The sequence below is a fragment of the Malurus melanocephalus genome, unplaced genomic scaffold (assembly GCF_030028575.1).
Source record: "Malurus melanocephalus ecotype Western Australia unplaced genomic scaffold, MMel_1.1 scaffold_66, whole genome shotgun sequence".
NCBI classification, from domain to species: Eukaryota; Metazoa; Chordata; class Aves; order Passeriformes; family Maluridae; genus Malurus; species Malurus melanocephalus.
In genome coordinates, this window is record NW_026623298.1 from 1,820,919 (window position 1) to 1,847,105 (window position 26,187).

The 26,187-nt window shown below is 40.3% G+C and overlaps 1 protein-coding gene across 5 annotated transcripts in view; it reads left to right on the forward strand.

Annotated features, from left to right (window-relative positions):
- The window catches only part of LMO7 (LIM domain 7), a 129,928-nt gene that overhangs the window by 33,444 nt on the left and 70,297 nt on the right, over nucleotides 1-26,187 (forward strand). For all 5 annotated transcript variants that reach the window (XM_057366486.1, XM_057366482.1, XM_057366481.1 and 2 more), the window contains exons 2-4: nucleotides 609-679; nucleotides 3,758-3,827; nucleotides 22,506-22,612. In XM_057366486.1, the coding sequence (XP_057222469.1) occupies nucleotides 609-679; nucleotides 3,758-3,827; nucleotides 22,506-22,612 (248 nt within the window). The remainder of the gene's footprint in view (nucleotides 1-608; nucleotides 680-3,757; nucleotides 3,828-22,505; nucleotides 22,613-26,187) is intronic.

Genomic DNA, 26,187 nt, shown 5'->3' on the forward strand with positions numbered 1-26,187 from the left:
AACTTGTAGGCAATTCTTTTGGGTTTGGGTATATTAAGTCCTTTCTAAGACATTGTTCTTGTTCACTGCTTTTTCACTGTGAATATACAAAGGAGTCCCATTAGTATAATCCTACCATGTGCCGAGTAATCGGAATTGATGTGCACATGGTAATGCAGACTTGGAGTGGTTCTTTAGTCACACTGCCTTAGGTGCAAGTGGCACGAAGAAAACTTGCTATTAGGAAAAAACTTCATAGCAGATATCATGGGTATGCCCTCTGTAACCTGAAGTTGAGAGATAAAAGACTTTCTCTCTCTCTTTTGCATTTTTGTTTGAAATTTATTTAATGCTTTTCAATGTGACTGATACTGCGTTAGAAAATAATAAGTATTCCTATAGAATTTAGCTGAAGATTGACTTGCAYTAGGGAAAACTACTTTAAGATGTTATATCTGACCTGTTCTGAGCCATGAAGAAGTGGCTTTTAAATACTTGTTTCTTTTGAACTGAGTGTTGAATCAGGGTTGTTGATTTATTCCTTTTTTTTTCTTTTACTATTACTTAGATACTCTTGCTAGCCCTGATTTTGTGTGTGTCCAATTAACTCTCAGCTCTTATTCTTACAGGCAGTTACTGGGCAAAGCTTTGGAACTGAAGACTTTCGAGCAGCTCTAGAAAATGGAGTCCTGTTGTGCGAGTGAGTATTGACTTGCCTATATAAAAACCTGTCAGGTGGGCATCAGGAGGCCTCTTTCCTTCCTGGCCTCTGATTTTTTTTTTTTTTTTTTTTTTTTTTTGGTGAGTTATTAAAAAGATTTTGTAGTAAAGAATTAATTTTTTTAATCCCTGTTGTTTGTCATGGGAAGTAAAAACAACTTTCAGACATTATTTTTCCAGATCCACATGTTCTGTGTGTTGTCCCTCACACTTCTTCATGTGATACTGAGAGGATCATGCTGTTGGTGATTGATTATTCTGGTTTTGGTTACAATGCACAGGATATCCCTGGGCTCTCTCTTTGGCTTGTGCAAGGTGGTGTGGCCAAGACTGAGGTCAAAGCATTTTGTTACCCCTATACTGTTGTTGTTTGGGTTTGGATTTTTGTCCTTCMTCCCYAGCCCTTGAGTGTTGGTTCTATAAMTCCTCAAACTCCCTATTCCTACCATAGAGCTCTATACTCAGCTTGTTTTGGAACACTTCCTATAAGAAGCTTCCTTGTGCCTATCTATGATAGGCTTGGCAATGATGGGGCTTGCCTGGTTTCGTTACTAGACTGAGTCAGAGGTGTAAAATGTCCATTCATCAGGTCTCATCCACATATCTTAAATTGCTTTTGCCCTTACTGGAACAGGTTTCCAGGACTGGAAGTGATACTAATCCCTTAGTATTTTAAGGAACAGTAGGTTTAAATGTCATTAGGACACCAGTGCAAGAGAAATCTTGCTAGAGAACTACCTGGGATGCTGAAAAAAAACCATACCACAAATCTCAGAGCCATTCTAAAACCAGTTCAGCTGAGCTAATTTTCAGAAAATATTTATGGAAGTTCARTTCTCTGAACTTCTTTCTCTATATATAATTTTTTGCTTTTGTGTATATTATCATCTTTTCTGTCCTTGCCTTTATTTTTCTTAGATTCTTTGACCTTCCAGTCTTTTCTTGCTAGTTGCTTCTGAAGTTATATTTGTGATATGGGGAGTTAATATTTTCAATAATATTGTAGAACTAGGTGCTTTATCTTCATTGCTTATGTAATTAAATATTAATGAGTGTGAATGTGGTAATAAAAATAGTTTATACTTTCAATAAGAAGGTATTTCTTGAGGTATGTGTTTAGTGGGATGTGTATATTGTATTCAGATATAACTTTTACAGAGTGTTTAAGAATTGGCCATTTACTGATACATCCTAATCCTCTGATATCTTCATTGTTGACACTTATTTGGCAAAAGAATATGAGGCTCCATCTGCCAAATGTAAATCAGTTAATTTATCTGTAATTAATAGTAATGCAAGAAAAACATCCTGTAATTTTTTCAGTTGAGCAGCTTGCCTTAGGAGGCATGCAACTTTCTTTAAAGCAAAGGATGCCTCATTTTCTTGTACTAAAATAGCTGTTCTCCTGTGTCATAATTTTAAATTTGACACACTTGAAGTACAAGGAGGAATGATTTTCACAGAAATTCCATGGAAACAGGAAAGAGCAGATGGCAAAAATTTTCAGATGTCCAATTTTCACCAAAGACAGTATGGTGCAAGATCTTAAACAATTGAGACAAACTAGAAATGACATTGTCTGTTTCCTTGGTTCACCTGTGGCAGGGCTAATTTGGTGTCAGTGGATATACTATCTCTGGACATTGTGTATCTGACTTAAATTATAGCAGATTATGTGGTGCAARTACAAATCTATTCTTGTAGCATCCMGTTGGTTTGTTTGTCCTGCTCAATGACCAAGTGCACACCTTGGCTGAATGATCGGTAGTTGACAAAATAAAGCCTTTTATGTTTTGCCARTTCTCATGAGTKTRCTYTAGAGAAAGAAATCYACTGAAGTTTCCTGGTCACGTGCTWCTTCATGTTCTTCAGTAAAATGAATAAAATAAAAATTATACATTTGGAAGATTTAAAAATAAAAAGGGGGAGGAATGCATACTCTTTTTTTATTCCACCTCAACAGATCACCTTTTTTTGGGTGGGAAAAGTAATGAAATGTGTCTTGTTTGCTACATAACTTAGTGSAATTGAAAAATCTCAGTACCTGCARCTCTTTATTTTTCTGTGGGTACTTAGAAATGTATCCTTCATTTCAGTCTATAGGGTTAAGCTGTTCTTTGTGTTCATTTTCCAAATACATTTTCTGCTTGAGCAAAAGATGCTTTTTCCCCACACACAGTTTTAAACTCCTGGTCTTGTTGGGTAAAGATCTGACCAGGCAAGCAGCAACAAGACAAGAGAGCAAGTAGGAAAGTCCTCAAAGGTATATAGGCAGATGAAGTCTGCAGGGTGTCCTGAGGTCCCTGTTCTCTACTGATACTCTGTGGTCTAGTGTGTAATTTGATGAACCACAATATTTCCCTACTTCCATGACTGAAAACCTGGGTGTAAACCCACAAGGAATCCTGTRCCTCATCCTCACTAAGGATACGGTATGCATTTGGGCTTGTGTATTCAACAGCAATGTGTTAGTCTGTCCTGTCTTCTCAGCTTAATTATGAATTTTATATAAAGAGTGATGTCAGGTACAGTCTCTTCTGACTGAGATGGAAAATGACTTGTGCATGTAAATTATATGTGCCAAAAATTATTGTTGCACACAGCATGGTGGGCTGGGTAGCATTATAAAACTRAGTTTATTTCTCACCCTTACAGTGCTTTCACACTGAATTCTGAAAATCAATATTCTGGTACATTTTTGACATCTGCTCAGAACCTTTATGTGRAGAAAATCTTTAAATAGGAAATTTGAGTCCAATTAGCATCACCACCCGTGTAGTAGAAACACAGATCCTTTTCTGCCCACGCYTCCTCAGACATTTTCTTTTCTTTCTCGCTTTGCTGTTCCCAGAAATCTCTTTGTGTGTGACTTGTCTCATTTTTGCTTCTACAATCTGTTCTTGCTTGTCACTTCTTGGGAGTGTTAATAGGTTCAGCTCAAAATCGCTCAAATCATGCTAAGTTAGGACTATATGCAAAGTATTTCTTAATAAGCATTGATGCTCATGCTTAAGTACAGTAAATTATGTAACAGAAAATCATATTACTTTTTTTTTAGTTTGATTAACAAGATCAAACCTGGCATYGTTAAGAAGATCAATCGTCTGCCAACTCCAATAGCTGGCTTGGTAAGTAATGGCACTGAATCTAGTATCTCAGAATGAGCCATGTGATCTTTTTTTTTTAAGGAGTTTGCAAAATTCTAGCTCTATTTTCATTTTTTGTTCAAAATTGTATAATTCTATGTTGTCTTAGACTACAAAGGATACCTAATATGTGATTTGGTTCWGTAAATGTAATCATTCTGTTGATGTGTGAAGCTTCATCATCCCCAGCTGTATCAAGCACTGGCTGCTGTGCACAAACCTCTGTAGCATTACTTGTCTCTATTTAAAGGCCACCATCCTATCTTATATTSAGAAGCCACTTCAGATGTCCCTTTCTAAGGCAATGGGCAGAGTAGGAAATATTCCATGTAGTTAAAGTATTTTTAGAATCTKTTTCACTCCACCCACAGCAAAGCTTCAGTTACATTAAAATAACTCTGATGATACAAAGGTCTCTTCAGGCTTCTGTTGAGGGATTTGCCAATGTTTTGGCTGCAAATCACATTGTTAGGGGGAGAGGTGGGASATGCATGTGATAATTTTCACAGGAAATGTAAAAGATTTTCTATATGCTGTTTGGAAAATTTGCTGCCCAGATAGTAGGGTAAGTTTTGTAGTCATTTAGCATCAGAAATCTTTTTGTACATGTATTCAAAGAATTCTTTCTTCATTATTTTTTTTTTATCACAGTGACAACCTTCTTGGCTATTCATGTCATTGGGGTATCACAGCTATTTATTCCTGTCACAAAAACTATTGATCTCATATTAAAGTCTCGAAGGTGAACGGGAACATATGCATGATTCCTGTGACAAATGGAAGATCCCACCCTATGATAAACATGCAAGCTCAACGTTAAGGAAAATTATCTGGCTCCTTRGTAGGAGTAGAAAGCAAAACTTTTCTAGATACTTTTATTTATATGTTTTAATGGGATGAGCCAACAAAACATTGGTTTTTGCTGGTCAACCATGTAGCTTATTAGAGAATAAATGTAGTTAACTTGACTGGAGGTCATAAGATKAGGTTAAATTGCCATAAGTTATTGCACAAGCTGAGAATGTACATTTCCACATCAAATGAATGTAGAAAGTTTTTCTTGCCTTTGTCCCAGACAAGCTCAGGTATTTAGGCTTGTGGATAAGACTGCTGCACATTCTTTTCTTGTGAGGCATACAAAAAAGAATTCAAATTAAACCAAAATAATTCTGGGGAGGACAGCACAGTTATTTGATCAGCAGTTTGATTGCCTGCATGGCCTCTGGAGTAACCATTGGATTCAAACCAGAAAACCATAGGCTAGATTTCATTTTTTGTGGTGATTTAAGTGTTGTCTTGAATCATAACTGCAAGCACTCTTGTTTTTAGATGCATTWTTGTTTATTTCCAGATGAAAACTGCGGAGTGTTCATTTGGTGTGTAGCTTATATCCTACTTGTAGTGTATTTCTGTTTCTTCAAGTTGTTTTTAGTACCTACAAGTCTTCAAAAATAAAGGAAAGAGATGGAAAGGTGAATGATTCTTGTAAATCAGGATCACCCAGTGTTATTGTTGTTAGAATACAACTTAAAGGTAGTAATTGAGAAAGTTGATGTTTTGTTAACCTGTGGAAAAGGTTTTACATAAATACTTCAGTTTCAGAAGACAACAATTGTGAAGGCCATATTGGGATGGTTTCAGAAGGTGGTGCTTATGGTGACMATAGTGGAAGACTGGTTTTCCCAGACTTGAGAGGGACCCTCTCAGTTATACCAGCTTTGAAGAGCCCAGGTTTCATCCCAACATGTAAAAGTCACAATAAAAATGTTGGGGATTTGCATTTATATGTTGGAGATTTGCATTTATAAGAAAGCAGACATTGATACCTGAGAGGCTCAGCCTACTGTGGTTGAAAGATAGGATTTAGGACAGGAAAAGCTTACAAGGGAAATAGGTGGTAGACTTGCTTGACATGTTCTGGAAATATTTTTATTGCTTGTATGTTGCTTTCCCATGAATTTGCTTCTAGTCTTTCCTGTGGTTTCATAAATATTATATATACTTGCATGCTCTCACTTCTGCTGTCTTCAATGCCTTTAAGTCTCATGCTAATTGTTCCCCACCAAGTCTTTATAAGGTCTAGAAATCACTGTTGACAGGTAGGAATTTATTTTTCTCAATTTTCTCTCTTTTCTCTCTTTTTTTTTCAATCCAGATGAAAATTTTCATATCAAGAGATGACAGGGTTTTTTTTCTAAATCAAAGAGGTCTGATCATGTTCTTTCTACAGCTTCTTCATGCTCCTCTAGACTCATGTCCCGAAGTCCATTTCCAAAACATTTTATGCATTCATTGTGCAATTAGCATCCATTTCTCTCCTGACTTTTCTGATTTAAAGGAAACAAACCCTCTATGGTTTTGAGAGTTTTGTGGCAGTCTGATTATCAGAAGGAAACAAATCCTTTGAAAGACATCTTGTTTTTCTTACCTCCCCCCTCCCCTCTCCCCTCTCCCCTCTCCCCCCTCCCCTCCCCCCCCCCCCCCCCCCCCCCCCCCCCCCCCCCCCCCCCCCCCCCCCCCCCCCCCCCCTTTCCCTCCCCTTTGTTTTTCTTCCCCTCCAGGAATTTCTTGAGTTTTGGTTTTGTTCCCTAGGGAGTTAATATATTTTATTTCCATATAAGTGTGTTGTTTAAGCATTGTGTTCACTTCAACTGCTTGACAGGCTTTTTTCAGCAGTACAGAAATACAGTGTTGAATTGATGCCTTCGGTTGAATCTCCAGAAGGGTTTTGTTATCTTGCTTCTTTCATTTCATGGTTGTTTTGATAACAAATTGTTTGAGTAAAATAGTGAAGGCCTGTAGGAATAATGAAGTATTCTGTTCCATATGGAATATTGTGTGTTACAGATTTTTAGTACTGAGTTGAGGTGAGGTGCTGCTTTTAATGAAGTCAATGCATTATTGATTTTTTATGTCTTGTTTACTTTTATGACACCCTACTTACCGTAAGATCTAAAGGGGGCTTCATATGAGCAGGAAGACCTGAATTCCAAGCACATTTTAGACAACTCAAAATAAGCCTTAGCTTTTACCTTTAGTTTGATTATACTGCTGCCTRGTGACTTATAGGTGTGGATTGTGGTGGTTCAGGTCTAATAATGATGGAATGGAAAAATAAATACATGTGGTTTTGAGGATTAAATACTGAAATGCAACTCAGCATTCAGTTAATGAAAAATGCTTMAATGGTACCCGGGAAGATAAAAAAATTGATTAAACTTCTCTCTACTTGGGCATGTCTTGGGAAATCTGGGCTGCAGCTTTTGTGGGAGGGTTTGTAAGAACCCTTTGGGAAGAAGTGTTGGATGTGGCTGTAACTTGGTATTTATCTAGCAACTTCTTGCTCCAGCCTCACWGCTCCACTTCTCTCCAGAGGCACATGGATGAAATGTAGCCATTGCCTTAGCTCCATTTGCATGTTCATTTTTGTTCCAKTTTGGAAAATGGAACTGGGGGCAAGGCAAGTTCTGAAGTGGCTGCAAGGAAGCTGTGTTTGAGACATGTGACAGAAGAAATGCCCATGCAGCTCTTACAGTGGTTTCCTGGACAGCGAGGTGTGCAGCTGCAGGGTGCAAAGGATTAACTCCAGCCAGAGGTGCAGAAAGCTGCCACGTGCAGCAGGTTGATTTTTAACAGCACACCACAGATTTTGCAGACAGTGATGTTCCTGTAGATTTCCTGAAGGGAGCTGACTGGGAGGTGGCTGTTGGGTTTTTGTTGCTTTAATTTTGGCCATTTTTACAATGCCATTTAAAACCTTTGCATTAAAATAGTTTCTGGAAAATAAAAATTTAATTTTTGATTATATTTCAAACTGTGAACAATACACATTTTTTATAAAGAGCAGTGCCCAGTAAGGCAGAGAGGCAAGCAAACTGGTGCAGAGTAACAGCTCCTGAAGCCCACAGGGATTTTTGGGGGATATGGGAAGGATAACAGAAAGGTCAGAGGTTTGTAGAAGCTGAATTTTAATTTTGAACAATACAAAAAGTGCAGACTGTGCTTTCTTACTAAAAATATCCACTTTTCTGGTCCATACTTGTGTGAAACAGAGATGGTGTTTATAGAAAACTACTCAAATTGATAAATCTTACTGGTTTCAGATCCTGTAAAACAATTTTGATTAGCATTCTTGGGCAGTAGGGGTGGTGAAAATAAAATGAATGTTTAACAAAAGCAAACCCAAAGGAATACTTTTTTTCTYAAAAACCACAGAGTTTTCAGCTTGAATCCCAGCATGTGAGATGGTTTGGATATAGTCACATGAGGGGAGGACTCGGTGGTTTGACAACATATTTTCCAACAAGGCTTTGCTAAGCAGTTTCAGAGGTGCATCTTTGGCTGCAGCATCATTGTTCCCCAAAAACCTCTGGTTTTCAACTCRTTTGGCTGAACACAGAGAATCATAAACTGGAAAGAAAGTCACGAGACCCCATGAGACAGTGGGAAGATGAATGAGTTATGTATGGTTTATGCAAGCTGAACATATCTGTCAGAATAATACATTGCTTGTTGCTCAGGAGGAATAAGTGCACACTCTTCAGCAAGGCAGAATTTTAGTTATGGTACAACTCCAGCTGAGACCAGGTGGTGAAGCAAATTCTGAGGTAAGAGCCAGTGTCCCCTTTGGAGAGGAGTAGCAAATGGAAATCTTGCTTATACCAATTTTTGCCTTGCAACACACTAATTTGGTCTTCTGAGACAATCTATTTTTACTTGCTGCTCCTGCGAATAAGGTGGAAGTGCAATGCTTTGCACTGTGGTTGGGAAGCCTTTTCTCACATCAGAGACATGAGCACTGTGATCCTGAAACAGGGCAGGATAGAAAGCTGTTGGGTTTTTCAGAGTTGTAAATGAAATGTGTTGGTCTGTGATTTCAAACAAGTTGGGATGTTGCTAACTCAGACTGTCTCAGTGTGAGTGCTGGATGAACAGGAGCACAAAATGTCATTTTCATAAAGTTCTTCAGCTTTGGAACGGAGGTTTTTTAATAAATTTTTGTTTCCCATACACACACAMAAAAAGCTGCACATCTCTAGGAAGTCCCAGGCTTAAACATGTTTATCTGAAATACTGTAGAATGAGATTTTTTTTTCTAGTGGGCAATTAGAGTTCCTTTAGGGTGGAGAGCATTTTGATGCTTTTCYGTGTAGGTTTTTTTCAAACATTTATTTTCCTGATTCAACAGGAAACCTATCCTACTGACAACTGCTACTCCAACATCATTGCTTCTCTCTARTGCAGTGTAATATAACACTATTGCATTCTAAAATGTGCTTATGGAATGTATCAGGAGGTATAAATACCACTGCACCAGGACAACCACCTGAAAGTGTTACTTAGAGCATTGGCATGTACCTTCTAAACCAGGAAAGTAAGGAATAATAAAGGTAACAAGAGAGAAGTATGATAGAATGCAAAACTGAAGGGGAGATAAAAAAAGGGGTGGAGAACATAAAACACAAAAATATTTTTCTGTGCCTTTGTGCCTAACACTTTACAAACCATGGAACCGCCCTGGAATTTCCTTATCTTTTGTCATCAAGGAGAGCTGGCCAAAATTTCCTTTTCTGTGGGAAAATTTTCTTGACAGGGTGATGGATTTTTTGGTGTTGTTTTTTTCTTGTGTTGCAGGGGAATGGCATACAGATGAATTTTTACTTTATTATAGGACACTTTCAAAACAATTTTTCAGGTGGAGTTCACACTTGTACAGATTAGATCAGTTGTATGTTTTATTTAGKATGTAGCTACAGACTTCCTTCTCTAGATTACTTAGAATCAAATTAGTTGTGTTTTCCACTTAAATTTAAGAAATCTGATGATATATGTGAGGCTTTAATTTGATTTAAAATTAATTCTTTTTTTTTCAAAGCACCTCTGCTGCAAAGTTCATTCCTTCATGCTGATTATTTTCTCTTGTTGATCACCTTCTAGTCTTTAGAGTAGCCTTTATACTCTGTATTGGTTCATCTTTTCTGTCTTCTTGCTTGATATACTTTTTAAAAAGTATTTTTTTAATCTTAAACTCTGCTCTGTGAATTTGACTGGTATGGGCTACAATATTAATAATGGTATCTTGTCTGCTATGAGTAACTGATTATAAGAAAACTTCTCTTTTCCATTCCTCATGAAAAATGAGGAAGGGCAAGTACACAAATACATGAAGTTATATAAAAGCTGCTGTTGTTTACTTTGCTTCACTAGCAAACACTAGAAAGTACAGACATAAATCTGCTGGTTGTRCAGCAATTAAGTCCAAAAATGCTTATAAGAAATGGCCACGTAAGTTTTGTTCAAGACCTGACTAATGAGCTGATAAGCATTTGATGTGCTCTGTTTGCTTTTCTGACCCTTTTTGCCTTTTTTTCAGCAATGAGAGACTAATACTGAGTGATGTTGCTATTTCTTCTGAAGGTTTAAGTCACCTTTTTGAAGAGTAACAGAACATATCCCAGCTAATGTGGTGGCTGTGGGCTCTGCCTTCAGTCCTTCTTCTGTAGCCCTCTCTAGGCTGATCTGGGTCATGGRATTTTGATTTGTCAGTCTGTACATTCAGAGACACATGGTGAGTGCATGTGGAGCCCTGCTAYGAGGGAAGCTGTGAAGTCCTATTTTATATCATTCACCATCAAGCTGATTTTTCTGGTATTGTTTCATAAGGCAAGGCAGAAGATACCTGGTTTTTTTTCTGGAAAATTTTTAATTTAAATGTGTAAACAAAAAGTAAAGAGGCATAATTACTTGTTTTCTGGATGAGTATGTTCAGAAAATTGTTGGGAAATTCAGAAAGACAAGTATTTGAAGAGACTTAATACTTGGCATAATCCCTACATGAGTGCAAACTGTTTTCCAATAGCAGTTGCTGTTTCTTATGACTGAACTTCATATCTCAAAAACTAAAGAGGAAGGGAAAGTGAAAGTGAGCATGATCTGCACAAACTCATGGTCTGCATCCAAAATGCTGTCCTTTATAAGGCAGTTTATGTAYTTAATGCAGACTCAGGAGCACTTGGATGGTAGGAACAAGGCCAGATTCCTCTTTATCGTTCCTCTTTTTGTTCAATGTTCTGCTGCAGGTAATAAAACTGTTGTTTTCCTTTTTCTTGTGGGAAGCAAGAGATGTGTAGGAGAAGGGAAACACTGTACACATTTTTTACAAAAGTATAAAGGAGGACCTGTCAGCCTCACCTCTGTTCCTGTTTAGATCATGGAACAGCTCCTCCTAGAAACTCTGCTAAGGCACCTGGAGAACAGGAAGGTGATTAGGACAGCCAAGGGCAAGTCCTGCCTGACCAACCTGTTGACCTTCTGTAAGGAGTGACTGTATCAGTGGACAAAGGAAGGAATGCAGATGTCATTTATCAGGATTTCTGTAAAGCCTTTGATACAATCCCTCACAATATCTTCTCTGTGTTTGCAGAGGGTGAGAGAGATTTGATGGGTGGGATTTTTGGTGGATAGGGAATTGGTTGGACAGTTGCATGGAAGGGTAATGGTCATAGCTAATGTCCAGAGGGAGGTTAGTGACAAGTCATGTCCCTTAGGTATTCTCGCTTGAATGAGTTCTGTTTAGTGTCTTCATCAATGACACAAAGGGATCAAGGGTGCCCTCAGAAAATCTGCAGATGACACCAAGCTGAGAGGTGTCACCTGAAGGATGGGATGTCCCACCTGAAGGATGGGATGCCATCCAGGGGACCTGGACAAAGTCAAGAAGTGGGCCTATGGGAACCTCAGGAGGTTTAACAATACCAAGTGCAAGGTGCTGCACCTGTGTTGGGGCAACCCTTTAGTATCAACATGGGATCGGAAATGAGGGCATTTCATTTCCAAGAAGGACTTGGGAATGCAGGTGGGTGAGAGGCTGGACATGACCCAGCAATGAGCACTCACAGCCCAGAGAGCCAAACGTGTCCTGGGCTGCATCCAAAGCAGCGTGGGCAGCAGGGGASGGAGGGGATTGTGCCCCTCTGCTCTGCTCTGCTGAGACCCCACCTGGAACACTGCATCCAGCTCTGGGGGCCAGCACAGGAAGGACATGGACCTGCTGGAGTAGGTCTAGAGAAGTGCCACAAAAATGATGAGTGGCAGGAACAGCCCTCCTATGAAGACAGGCTGAGAGTTGGGGTTATTCAGCCCAGGAAGAGAAGGCGCTAGGTTTCAATATTTAAAGGAAGGTTATAAGAAAGGTAAGGACAAACATTTTAGAAGGGACTGTTGTGATAGGACAATGGGTAATGGTTTTAGAAAAAAAGAGGATAGATTTAGAGTAGATGTAATGAAGAAATTCTTTACTGTGAGGGTGGTGAGACACTGGAACAGCTTTTCCAGAGAGATGGTRKATGCCTCATCCCTGGGCACRTTCAAGGTCAGGTTGGATTGGGCTCTAAGCAGCCCGAACTAGCTGAAGATGTCACTGTTCCCTGCAGAGAGGTTATCTAAGATTATCTTCAAGGACCCTTCCAACCCAAACCCTTCTACAATCCCATGTTATTAGTCTGAGAAAAACATCTTTTCACCTGGAAATTGACACAGCACAGTATTTCAAATACGGCCATCAAATCAAGTGTTAAATTTCTTACTTAAAGTATTTTAGTGAGATTTTCAGTGCTCAGAAAAATGCAATTGGAAATTAGTAACTGTGTTTCTATTGGCAACTGAAACTTCTGAATTTTACATTACTTCAAACTCCTAAGCAGATATTTCTTCAAGTTTGGGAACATGATGGCCACAGTAACTGGGCTTAAAAATTCTGTTTAAAAAAAAAAAAAAAACGAAACCAAGTTATGATTTTTTTTTTTCTATTTTTGTAGATTTATGAAGCATTTTAGAAGCCTGATTTTTAAATAGTTAAATTTAAGAAAAGTCTTGCTTCTTCTCATAGAAGAAGTTTTTAATGCGTCCGGTCTTGGAGTACTTTGTGAATAGTTCTTTACCATTGTTTCAGTTGTATACCTAAAGATAGCGTGGCAAGTGAGAGTTTTAGTGGCTTTAGTGCTGAGGTTAATCAGCAAGTAAAAGTAGGTTAGGGGTGAAATCTTGACTTTTAGTCCAGTTCTGTCACTGACTACACTGTCAACCAAAAAAAAAAAGGGAAAATTAGCAAATGTCAGGAGTAATGCAAGACATGATATGAATGTATGTGGAACTATAAATTGCTTTTGCTRCTCTTTCTGCTGTCTTACGGGAAAGAGGAATGTGGCCTGTATGGAAATACATCTAGTAGACAATTAAGAAAAAAGGGTTGTGTGCTAGAAAGGAAGTGTGGTTATTAATAGTTAGAGATGACATTGTTCTGTAGTCTTTCAATGCCTGATAGTGGGAGTATGTAATCTCGCCAGTGGTTTACTGATGTTTTGTGCCCCTCTGCTTGAAAACATATGGTACGTTTCAGCCTTAGCTCTGAATTTCCTTTAATTGTTTTCTGTTGGTGCCTAAACACTTTGAAATGTAGGGTGTGGGGAAAGAGAAGGATGATGCAAACGTTGTGACATTTTTAGTAGCTGCTCAAGACATCGATCAGGCAGAGTGAAACCCAGACAYGGGGTTGAACTTGACAGGTTTTAGGTGGGTGATGGCGAAGTGAAATGTGTCTAGAAGACAAAACTGGGGGGAAAGTGTATGGATGCAGACCCCAAGAAATGATGGTTCAGCTACTTGCCCCAGCCTCTTGTCAGGGGGAGAGTAAGAGCCGAGCCTGCTGGTTGATGTCTGAATCAAAAGCAGCATTTTGGGGTGCTTTAAATGAGGTCAGGTCTTCCAAACCAATGCTTTTAGTSTGTTACTGGGATGAGATGTCAAAATGCAAATTAATTAATTTTAAAAAATCTTGTCAACTGACTGTAGAGTAATATGATTGACAGCAAGAATTTTCCAATATGGAAATTTTTCATCCCTCCTTCTGCTCTAAACCAACGCTCTGAAAAAGTATTACATTTTTTGCCTCAGCTTGCCGTCACTTAACAAAATACATAAATATGGTTGCCAAATGAACTGCAAAAAGTTTCCATTTATCAATTCAATCAGCTGTAGTCTGTGGTATACTCTGTCATCTACTTGCGTGCTATTTTTATTTCTGATGACTGTTTCTGTGTTTGTCAAGAAACATTCCTTCCTGACTGGAAAAAAAATGTCAACCATGTAGAAGAAGTACACACCTTAACTCATACTTGTGACATTCATAATCTGAYTTCTCCTTCCTTTGCCAGGGAACTGCAGATTTGAGATTCCTAGCAGCAGTTGTTAGTGTTTATTTGTTAAATCTTCATAAAGTGGACACTAGAGTACTTTTCCTTCCCCACCTCTGCCTTGTTGGATATTTATCAATGTGAGGAGTTTGAAATACATGGCAGTTTTCAAAGAATGCAGATGTTAGTTGCAGTGGGGATAACTTTTTCTGCAGTGTCAGTGGTGGAGTCGTGCTGTTTACCCTTCTGTTTGGTACAAAATCCTCATACCACATCTCCTAACGCCTGTCTGAACACCTCCGCGCCCATGTGTCTGTGCTGAATCACCCTCCTCCAGTGAGGTATGTGAAAGAACTATTAACAACAACGCCAACAACAAGTGCTGCCAAAGGCAGAGTGCTGGGCTGCTTCAGCTGGGCTGACCAGGCTGGCTGTCTGCATGGCAGGAGGATGAGGAGGGGCAGGAGGAGGCCTGGTACTGATGCAGGGTTCAGGTGGGCTCCAAGGTGGTCATCTCCAAATCAACTCATCAATCCAGAGTGCTGGGAAAGCTTCTGGACAGCATAGGATAAGCCCATGTAGTGCAGAAGGCTTAGATGAAGTGCTAGGATGCTATGCCTGTTAAGAAACAGAAGATGTCTGGCTTTTGAAGGAAGCAAAATTAGAGGAAACTTCCAAATACTCTCTTAGGAAGAATGAAGTACTAAATAATAGTCCAAAAATCAGGGGCTACATGAATTGAGGATCAGAGACTCTTGTTTCAGGTCCTGTTTGTAGAGAGGCTGAATTTTACCTGTATCAAGTTGATAACCTGTGTGAGCGAAACAAAAAAATCTACATATACAAATAAAAAAAGGAGGGGGGGTGGAGGAGGAAAGCAAGSTCTGCCAAAACTTTGTGTTTTAAGAACAAAAGGTCTTTGCTTCTTTTATTACTCATTAGGCTTCAGGGGAGTTTCACCTTTAAGTGGATTACTGTCATTCCAGTTCTGTGTAGTGGGGTGACTTGGCATTGGAGTATTTAGCACACTTCGCTTGCAGAGTCTGTTTTGTATAAACTGTTCRGGGTGTAAAGCATATCACTTGATTTTTTTTTTTTTTCCCTTGACTTTGACTGGAATGCAACCAACTGGTGGGAAAGTTAAGRCTTGTCTAAACAAGGAAATAGCCCAGGCTAGTTCTTCCATACTGCATTTCCAAACCTATACTTTCCTTACAGTACGAATGTCTGTGAGTGGATGAGATCTATTTACAAGACTTGCCTGCCAACATGCTGTCCTTTTGCCCTTCTCCATTCCAGATGGCCTTATTTGGTAGCAGAGACATCCCAGAAACACACCTGCAGTTTACAACCTGATATTCACTCTCTTATCAATAAAAGAGTCATTTSGTCCACATTGTTGCTGTGATATACGTCTGTAAAGCCATAGTGAAGGTTATGCTGTAGCATGGTTAGAGATGCGAGCCTGGGAGGCATTTCAAGACATTGAAGACAGTTGTTCCTTTCTTGTGTTAAACACCTTCAAGGCTGTCAACTCAGAAGTCCTGTTTAAAAAAAAACAACAACTCACAATAATTTCTCCTGTGTGGTTTCCTTAATCCAGTCACTCCAGTTGCGAAGGAACTGTGGAGCTCAATGCTGCAAGATGTTGCAGACAATGAGGTGGGCTGAGCAGAGATGCCTTCTGCTGGCCAATACCCCTGGTGGTGGGCAGTGCCAGGACCTGAAGAGCAACTTTCGGGAAACATCCTCCAATACACACCTTGGTCTTACAGAGATCCATAACCAGCTGCAGTCACTGTAGATGGAGTTGGGGTTTGGGAGACAGATGGACCTTTTTGTCTGAAACCAGAGTGGTTCTTTCTCTAAGGCTGATTCAAAATGTGGTTTTTGTAATGGTTGCAATGCTGAAGGGGAGTGCTCCTCTTCCTGGCTGATCTGTAGTTATTGATACTGGCAGCACCAAGGTAACAGCAAAGTTTGTGCACAAAGTTTTGTTTCAGCATTCTCACTGCAGAAACACCTGCTCTTTGAGAGGAAAGCTGGCAGTGAATCATTAAAGATTTAGTATCTGTAATCATGCATAGAGCTGGGGCAGGGAATCCCTGTGTCAAGGATCACAGTAATTTATTATTTTACCCAGCAGTGGAAAAGCAATGAAGGACGCGCAGAGGGGAGTGGCAAAGCGATTAACGCAGTTTCTGATCTTTGGCCAACACAGTGCTCTGTGCACTCTGTTATAGGTGGGATAATTTACTGAACAGAAGCCCTCAGGTCACTCAAAGTCAAATTATGTCTGCAGGATGATTGTTTTAATTACTATTTTTAGTTTTGGGCCCAAAAAGGGAGGAAAAGAGCAGTTTAGATATTCTGTGTGCTCCTCCTTCTGTATTTGGTTCAAGGTTAAAACCTTTGGCCTTCAGAGAAATACAGAGAGCTGYAGGAGCTGGGATCACAATCTACAGATGGGATGGGTGGGTAATGGGCACCRAGCATCCTGACATTCAAGGCCAAGGTGGTAATGGGGAGTTCCTGGCTCCCAGGCCTGTGGTCAGACCGCAGGGTTTGTGTTCAGCCCCATTCCCTCCTTTCCTCTCACCCCTTCTGCCCCCACCTGCACCCGCAGCCGGAGCTAATAACCGAAACGTACCTCGGAGGAAGAGCGAGTCACCCAACTTGTTCAACGGGCTCCTGCTGCAGGTTTCTTTCCTTTTACCCCACCTCTGAACATAAACAATGCGTAGCTGTGCGGTGATGCTGCTGCCAAATGTAGTTCTAAATTCTGCATTAAACTGATTTGAGCTGACTCAAGTGGACAGCATAATGCTGTGTCTGTGAAAAATATATTCTACTTTGAAAAAAATACCAGKTTTTTTTTCAAAATGGAAATTACCCTTACATAAGGGAGTGARGGTGCCAATAAAGAGGGTTTGTCATGAATGCAGAGTTGAAGGAGACAGCGTAAGCTTTCAMGATGACTAAATGTCTTGATAAATACAGTACTAAGGAAAAATGCCTGTTAAATGTGATCTATTCAGATGATTTTCAGAATTCTGTGGCAAAAAAAATGCTTCAGTCTCTCTTCTTAAAATGTCAAAAATTTTTGTTGCTAGGCACTATAGGTACTTRGTGTTTGTCTTTTTAAAAATTATTTTTGGAAGCCTGGAAACTGAAAACAATTTCTGATACAAAATCATGGTCTGGAAGATGCTGTAATAATTTCGTTCAGGTACGCTTCATGGTCTTGCAAGCATAGAGTGCCATCCCCTTCATACTGTGAAAAYAACCCCTTAAAATCCTCCCAAAAACCCACAAAAAACCCACCCAAGCACCCTCCTCTCCAACTCTGCCCTCCAAACTGGAGCTTGAATAGGGTAGAAACAGGGGTTTGACTGAAATAGTATTTGTGCCAGAATAGGAGACAACCTGGAGTACAGTCTCCCATTGGCTAAAACATGCAGGAAAAGCAGAAAAACCCCATGTTAATGAAGTTGTTTTTCTCCCAGTTGCCAAGTGATTTGAAAGATGTGCCATAACTTGTATGCCTACRAGATTTCATTGTGTTTTGGTGCGTATGCAGGGCTTCAGAGAAACAGTTAGCTAGGGAGAAGACCAGGCTTACCACACAGCATGACTGCACCCTAAAGAAAGCAAATGTATTTACACACTTGTTTAAATTAATATTCCTGTCCCACCCAGACAATCATGATAATGAGGAATTTTTTTAAAATAAAATTGCAGCTCTGTTACATAAGTGGAATTTAGTGTGATGTCACRTTGCATGTAAGTGGTCACAACAAATAGTATTTTTGCACTCTTATGGGGAGATGTGTTTTAATTAACTTTTGCTTCAGAAWTTTTTTAACTGCTTTTCTGTTTTACACACTCTGTGTCCCTTCTCAGGCTGATAGATTTGGGGATTTTTTTTTCCTGCTTAAAGTCAACATTTTCTTAATTCTTTTTGCATCTTGTGACTTCTCTCTCACTTTCCTGTTGTTCATGCTAATTTAATTTTTCTTATTTAGAGGTCCTCTTTTCCCACTGTTTTTTAGGTGTTGAGGAACCTCTGTACTTCCCCACCACCAGCACTCTGTCTTTCTTTTCAAGTTCTTGCCAAGGTGACATAGATAAGGAGCTGATCAGGTGCAATACAAAACCACTGCCCACTGCCTTGATTTTTTTTTTTTAATGAAGTTGCTCTTTAAAATTGTTCTTTTTTAAAGGACGGCGTCTTTGTTTTTGTGTGTCCCCATAGAGTGACAGCCTTCTTTCTGCTTTGTGGTCTGGAGGATAGTGATTGGGATGAGGAGCCCTGAGCTGTGCCTCTGCTCTTCCTGTCCCATTCACCTGCTCTGGCACAGCCTCCCTGTCCCTGACCTAGGAGCAGGAGCAGCACTGAGGACCAGCAAGTGAAGGGCAGGAAAGACTCACCTTTTCCCTCTCCTCATGTCCATGGGGACTGCTTCTCAGTCCTGCTCTGCTTGGATGCTGGAGAGAGGGCGTGGACCACAGTCTCATTTTCAGTGTGGAGATGGCATCTTGTCTCCCTCAAAGCGTTGGTTAGAAGTAATTGCTTTAACAACAGGCAGAGGGAAGGGTTTGTGTCTAGTGATGCCCCATGGGGACCAGAAAGGCAAATGCAGAGCTGAAAGTGTGCAGTATTGTTTTCCATTTCCCTTAACAGCAGTATTTAAAAGCCTGCTTGTGGATGACCTGCTTCCCACTGGCAGCTCYGTCTCTCCCATATAATGACTTTGCAGAGTCTCCCATATAATGACTTTTTTGGGTGYGGTTGCCTTTGAAGTTTGAGGCAAAAATGGAATACTGAAGGGTAATAGCTGTGTCTAGTCAGTGTTTTACGTTGTGCATTTAATATAAGTCTGTACAGCATGTGGAAAACTCAACCCATGCTGGGAGCATTTGAAATGCTCTGCTGTCCCATCATCTACACCATTTGGGAAAAAAGACAGCCCTTCCCACAGTCTCATTCCAACCTCCCCACCCCCTCTCACCAAAACACTTAGAAGTTGTAATAGCATACCTGAAATGAATTACATTTGAATTTTGTGGTTTAGACTTCAGGCTTTATTTTTGTTGTGATTTAAAACCTGTAATTCTATGATGCTAATTCCAGCTGCAGATGCTCAGGGAAATGCAGTGATTGAGTTCTGTTAATATTATGAACAAAAATTAACTAGGTGATTTTATCCCTGTTAATTCAAGAGCTTTCTCTAATAATGGCCAGAACCTTATGTTTTCTGCAAAAATGGATTTGATCTGCCTGATTATGAAACCTTGCTTTTTAAATGGGCAGCTCTTCTCTCCCCTACTGGTTCTGCTTCTCTTATGCTGATTGGTGCCACCAGTATTGGCTGTCACGATCTAATTTATTGGTATAATGAATCAAATTCTCCAGTTGTCATTGTTGTAGGCACCTCATCTTCCTTTATCACCATAATCCTTTTCCCCTCTTAATTTGAACCTTTTGTAAATTTAAAAGGCCTGCCCTTGTTTACAGAGGTTGKGAGCACCTTGGTGGCAGAGGACGGTGGTGAATGCAAGTATGAACTTTTTTTTTCTCTTAAGCACATCTTGTCAATGACTTTTGCCACCAGGAGATGGGTGTGGTGTGTTGTGCTTCTCCAGATCTGGATGTTKAAAAAGAACCATTTTCATGAAGTATGATGAGATCCAGATTGCAGTATATTCTTTGAAGCTGCAGTGGCAATGACCATTAGTCTTGTTAAAGTATAGTTACATTGGTAAAAGGAATTCTGTAATGGTTTCTATATTTGAGTRCATTAATCACTGAAAAATGTTCCTGTTCACATTTCTAATGATAMATTTAATTGCAAGGTTGATAACTTGTAATTTTTTTTCTGCTTATTTCTGTGGCACTATTTAAAATTCATCTTCACATTCCTTATTCTGGTACAGTTTAAAATGGCTACTAGCTATTTTGAGACCTGTGGCTTTGCTGATTTACTGTGATGATTAGGGATGGTCAAGAATAACTTGRCAAGGACAGTATTTAGAAGTGCTGACTTGTTTAAATTATATCCTTTTTGTGTCAATATCCAAATGTGAGAAATAGCCTATTGAGTGTATTATTCTTGGGGCTGTGAGGGTCATTTCTAGGCCCCGACTGCAGAAGAGGTGGTGTTGGGGCAGTAACCTGTGAGATGCCCGGTGTGATCAAACTTCTGGCTTGGGAGCTGAGGGCAGGGAGATTTTGAACTATGTTTTATACTGCATGTGAGCACGGTGACTAACGGTGTTCTGCCTTCCATTTTATCACTCCCTGCCTCCAAACTCTTTCCTGACAGTCTTGACTCCTTTCACCAGTGATGTTCTCAGGGGCTGTAAGTGCTRTTTATCAGGAGGTTGATGCTTGATAGGTTTAATTGCTGAAACACCTTCCAAATTAATTCTCTCAGGTGCCAGCAGTTTGGTGGTTGTGCAGCCAAGCATCCACTGATGAGCAACTCCTCTGCCTTGTTTTTGCTGCTCTCAGGGTGTAGGCAACATCTATTTTTCTAAATCTGACTCTTCTTCCTTGTTTACCTGCAYGATGTGCTYGTTTGCAGCACTTCAGTTGACATAACCCGTTGGTTTGGGAGTTTGCTCTGGGTTGTGGTGTTGGGTCAGACAGATCAGACCTTCAGTGGTGTTGGTGTCTCTTCAGTTCATTACCTTGGAGTTASTCATTCTTTCTGTTCTGCTTCTTTCTTCTTGTGCCTTGCTTGCTAGTTTCTTAGACTCCCCAGTCCCCTGAACACTGACCTGGTGATTGTTTAGCAGGTAATTCCTCTTCTTGCAGTGGGACTGTAGCCTGTGGCTTCTTCCTTGTGGAGGAAACACTGCCTGTTCAAGTCCTGGCTGTTTTGTATTGATGGGATGCTCAAATATTAATTGGATAAAGTTGACACATCTCATCAGCTTTCCCCGTGTTGAATGGAAAGAAAAAAGGGGCATTGCATGGAAATGAAAAATAACTGCCCCTTCTGAGGCTGTATCTTGCAGTGTGAAGCTCCTCCCTGGTCAAATGTGGAGGCAGCCCCCTGGGCGGCATGGGTGAGGTTGCCTGTCCTCCATCCTTCCCAGCTCCCTCCTCATCTGCCACCACATCGTGTCCCCCATGATTGCCATCATATCGCATCCCCCTGCAGCAGAGCAGCCCCCACTGTGGCATCAGGCCTTGGGGCATAACCTTCACAGTGTGAGATACTTGGGATCTTTCAGATGTGGTAACGCAGAGCCCGCAGCCTGCATGGGGAATACCTTGTTCAAATATTTTCCTTGAATTAAGCCTTGTTTACAGACTGATAAGGAATACTAGAATCCCAGGGACCTTCAAAACAGAAGGTTGTGGGGATTCTTGGGTTTGTTTTACTTTCTATATTAGAAGCAGCTGCTATTTTCTTTGTAGATTGTTTTCTTTAAAATTAATTTTAAATGAAGCAATAACTGTTATATCCAGTGATTATGTGTCCAAAAAAAAAAGTTAAAAGCATATTAAATTGCTCAAGCAGAGCTTTCACTGTGAATTTCTGATACCAGTACCTTGACTTACAAGCCTTTAATGACAGGGCTCTGTGTAGCTTATGAATTGAGTAACTTCGTGTACCTTTTCCTTTGGCTTCCAGCTGAAGGAAGCAAGTGCGCAAGAGGGCACATTCTTTTGTTGTTGATAGCATTCCGCCTTAACGAGAAGGAATTTCTTGCCTATTGCCCACTGTTTATGAAGTGGAAAGAGATCACAAGTTGTATAATCTCTCTATATATCATYAGATTTATTCCTTTTTTAACATTTCTCTCACAGGTTGGTCGCTCCTGCAGCAGGTGCAGAGAGTGGGTGCTGCACCTCTGTTTTCCTACAAATCGGTGTGAAAATTGGGGGGGGGGAAGGGAGGGGGTGGGAAGGGGAGGAACTCAGAGACGAGAAACCCCCCCAAGTGAGGCAGCAGCAGCTCTGAATACAGTTTGGTTTCTGTCTCTCCGGAGCTTTGCTCAGCAACCAAACCCAGACTCCAGGTGCAGTATTCCCTCATCAGTCTGTGAGCATAGAAACGGAGCGTCCCTCCTCTTCTTCCTCCCCTGCCAAGAGTTTCTGGGTGGTGAATGTCAGTAGCTGGAGTTATTTTTAAAGGCAAGAGGTGAGGCTTGTCGTGCAAAGCTAGGAAGAGGGCGTTTGTTTGCTGAGCAGAGCTGACATCAAAGTGGAGATTGCTGCCTACTGGCTCACCGCTGCCTTATGCCAGGTAATCTTTAACATACCCCTCAGTCCCTGAGATCGCAGCCCAGCCTGCCTGTGTGCATGAGAAGTGAGCAGCGTTTATGATCCAGAAGATTGCTTTTTCAGTATTATTTACGTGAGCTGGACTTTGACATTTAAAGGCTCGCACTAATCATCTTGCAAAACCTGCTTAGTGCTCTTAACTGAGCAACTGCTTTCTACTTCTTTTTGCAGGATAATATAAATGTTTTTCTGAAAGCGTGTGAAAACATTGGACTGAAAGAAGCTCAGCTTTTTCACCCAGGAGATCTTCAGGATTTGTCCAATCGAGTTACAGTCAAGTGAGTTTTGTGGTTTTATTTTCTTCTTTCCCTTCTCCCTCTAAGCTCTTTCACGGTCTATTTTTTTTTCTTTTTAATGTTTGCCTATGGAAAATTCTTCTTTTAATCTGGTATGAGCAGTTCTGAATACTGTAGTGAGGGTTTAAGCCTTGTTAAAACTAGTAGATAAGACGTGCAGAAAWGCAATTTAAAAAGTGAGGTGTTATTATAATACTTACCTTGCAAGTAAGCTAATTGTTAATGAATATTTACAGCATTTAATATGAGATGGAAACTGTTCAGCTTATCTTGGTCTTAGAGCAATATTTTTAAATGGTAGCAAAAGCATCAGTTCTCTTTATGATTTGTGATTACCCATGTAAATCTGAAAGGCTGAGGTGGTACTTGTGAAATTTTTCCAAATGCATTTGAGGCTTAGGTATGGTGTTCCTGACGGACTGCTGGTCTTGCCATTCCAGATATTAATCACATGTTTGTCTCTGAGTTTCACATCCCCTGTCAAAGGGGATGTGTGAGTGTGTGAGTAGAAATTAAGTTCTGAGTTGCACAAAGGGTAATTGGCATGTTTACGGAGATGGGAGTTTTCCTGTGAAATAGCAGTGGCTTAGTTCTGAAATATAATMGTGGATTTTCATATTTCAGGACTGCTTTGTCTCATAATAAGAATTTTATTGCCAATTTCTGAGAGATTAAGGTGAAAGTTTACTGGATAGACAGGTGTTTTAAGATAAATGAGTGAAGGCAAAAATCATCCTAGCGCATCTTGATTTGATACAGTGTGAACTGGTTTTATTATATTGGGACAAAAGGTGAATTGTCTCAAAACAACAACAAAAAATCTTTAGTGGGTTTTGCTGGAAACCTGTCAAGTTAAATGTGTAGGATTGATTCCTGTCTTAAATTACCAGTTTTATCAAAGAGGAACAGGCAGTAATCCTTCTGTAAATACCAGGAAAAAAAAATATTGTGAAATGACATGTAACTGCTTTAATTAGAAAGAAATCTCTTGTAGGTGGATCGGGTGGTAGCCTGTTGACATGTTCTCTGCCTGGTTCCAGAATGAAAGTTCATACTGTTTTGAGGTCTGGTACATGAGATGGCAGTGTGTTTTCCAGTCTTTGACTCATACCCGAAACGTAATTTCTCACTAATCTGGTGTTTAGGGACTTGGCACCCTTCCAGGATGTTGGTATTTTCTCTGCTGGTTCCTACGTCATGCCAAAAGCTGGGGGGGTTGGTAACCTCTGCCATGCTTAAATTATCCACAAAGCCCTAGCAGACGTTATATTGGTGGAGGTTTGCTCCAAGGGTATGGCTGGCAAGGGTTGGAGGCGGTCAGGAGCTGGTGTTGAGCGGCGTCGATAGCGACAAGCTGGAACCCCGGGGAGGTCGGGATAGCAAACTGTTGTGCAAGGTATGTTGTCCAACTCGTCCGCACGTTAAACCGTGGCACCCGAGTGAGGTCAGCCGTGAAATTCATCCAGTGGATCTGTAACTGAGGGGTTTTTGGGTCCTTTCAGCAGYGCCAGTTCCTTTCCCGGCTCCGTGAGCAGAGAGTAAGGCTGGAATTTGGAGTTGTCACGAGGCAACAGGGGTTTTGCATCATACCTTCTCAGCAATGGTTTAATTAGTGTTTTTCAAAAAAGCAGATTTAACTATTGAGTACTTCTTATAGACAGCAGTGCGGGGGGTCTGGGTTGGAGTCAAAAGAGCTGCCAGCCATACAACCCTGTTCTTGTAATTTGTTTCAGAGTAAGTTTGCTTCTCCACACATTATATATCATATGACAGTCCCACAGTGTGTATAAAATGCTTACAGAGTAATTCAAAACTTCTGTATCGGAACATGCTGTAAAGTGGTGTCCTAACTATACTAGCACTCTTTGATGTGTTGAGGAGGTTGGAGAGGGATGGGAGGGAAGTTTTATTCCAAGAAATGAAGGAAATAAGTTACATGAAGATAACTCTTTCCATTGAAAAGTTAATTATAGAAATAATTTGATTACCCAGAGGGCAAGCTATTCTTCAGAGGATTTTCAGAGAGATTTATATGTGTGTCAGGAGAGAAATGTTGTCTGATCAGGAATTTTATCTGATGTGTCTTTTTATTATTTAATAGAAATAAATAATTTCATAAGTAATATGAATAAGTATTTCAATAAGTAATTTCATTCAAGATTAATTACAAATGCCTTCAAAACTTCTGGATGTCAGGCCTCAGAAAAGGGGTGCTATTCCATATCTTGCTTTCATGGTATCCTTTGTTAACTCTAGTTTCATAATTAAAAGTAAACAATTTCTTCTCATGAAGAAGGAAGCCTTTTTAAAACTTTGAATTTAACATTTGGATTTCTAACATTCCTAAGCAAATTCATTTTGCKGCTGTCACCTGAGGCTTGTTGCCCACACCTTAAAGCAGCTGTGATATGCTGTATGGGATAACATTAGCATGTGCCTGAAGCAGTGTGTATTTTGACACCRCAAGAGGACTGCTGTGTTCCGCTGTTGCACCACTGTTAGCACACTTTTTTTTTTTAATCTACCCAAAATAGATTAAATAAACTGTTGCTTARAAAAGTCATCTTAACAGGCTGGGATGCCAGAGAACAGAGTGCTGGTAGGACACGTGGATGTACTGTCMGGCATGACAAGGTGCCTTTCCACCTTGGACGTGGAAAATTGGTCAGAGGAGGATACCATTGAAAGGGTGGGGCTGCTTCTGCTGCTAAGGAGGACATGAGAGCATCTTACATAAGAGCAAAACCAGTCTCTTGCACTGTCTGGGAGGCTGCATCTCTGTCCCTGTCACACTTGTGTAAYTGATCTGACACCTCTGGTGCTGGGGAGGTCCTCAGGAGGGACACGCACCTTTTGAGRTGGATGAGCTCTGTGAAATGGTGTTCCCTGTGCTTCTTTTGTCTCTGCTGCCTGGCAGTTATGTGTGGTATCTCCTCCTTTTTACCTTGTGGAACTCATATGCCCTTAGGCTGTTGGCATCTCAGACTGCCATCCTGTCCCACCTGGGCAGGCTTCCTTCCCAGCAGGAAAAGTTATTTTCTCCTTGTACTTTATTTCTGAGTGTGCTTGCTGCCTTTCACTGGTATCTAATCAACGCCACCACAAAGCCATTCAGACATACCAAACTCTGTATGTGGTGCAGTGTTCTTGTGTCACCTGAGTTAAGGAAAAGACCTGTTGTTCCTCATGAACAGAATCTGTTATAAGAAAATTCTATCTGATGAGGAGGCTACAACTTTCCCTTGTATTTTGTTTTCTATTGCAACTGAGATGATGCACAGGCATGCTTTATAATTACTAGAAGTAATCTGGGACAGGAGAAGCAAGAATCCTCTTACATACCCAGACTTTTAGTTTCAAGTGATTATGTGATTATCCTTTTTGCAAAGAAAAAGCTCCTTAAAACTTTATTGTTTAGAAGTTTGTGTGAAAAAGGCTGGCTAAAATTACTGGTTGCTACTCCAAGCCTTGCAAACTTTATGCTTTGCCAGATCAGCAAGATTAGTAGTTGGGTGGTGTGGAAAAACTGTCCTGGCATGGATGGTTTCTTTTCTGCC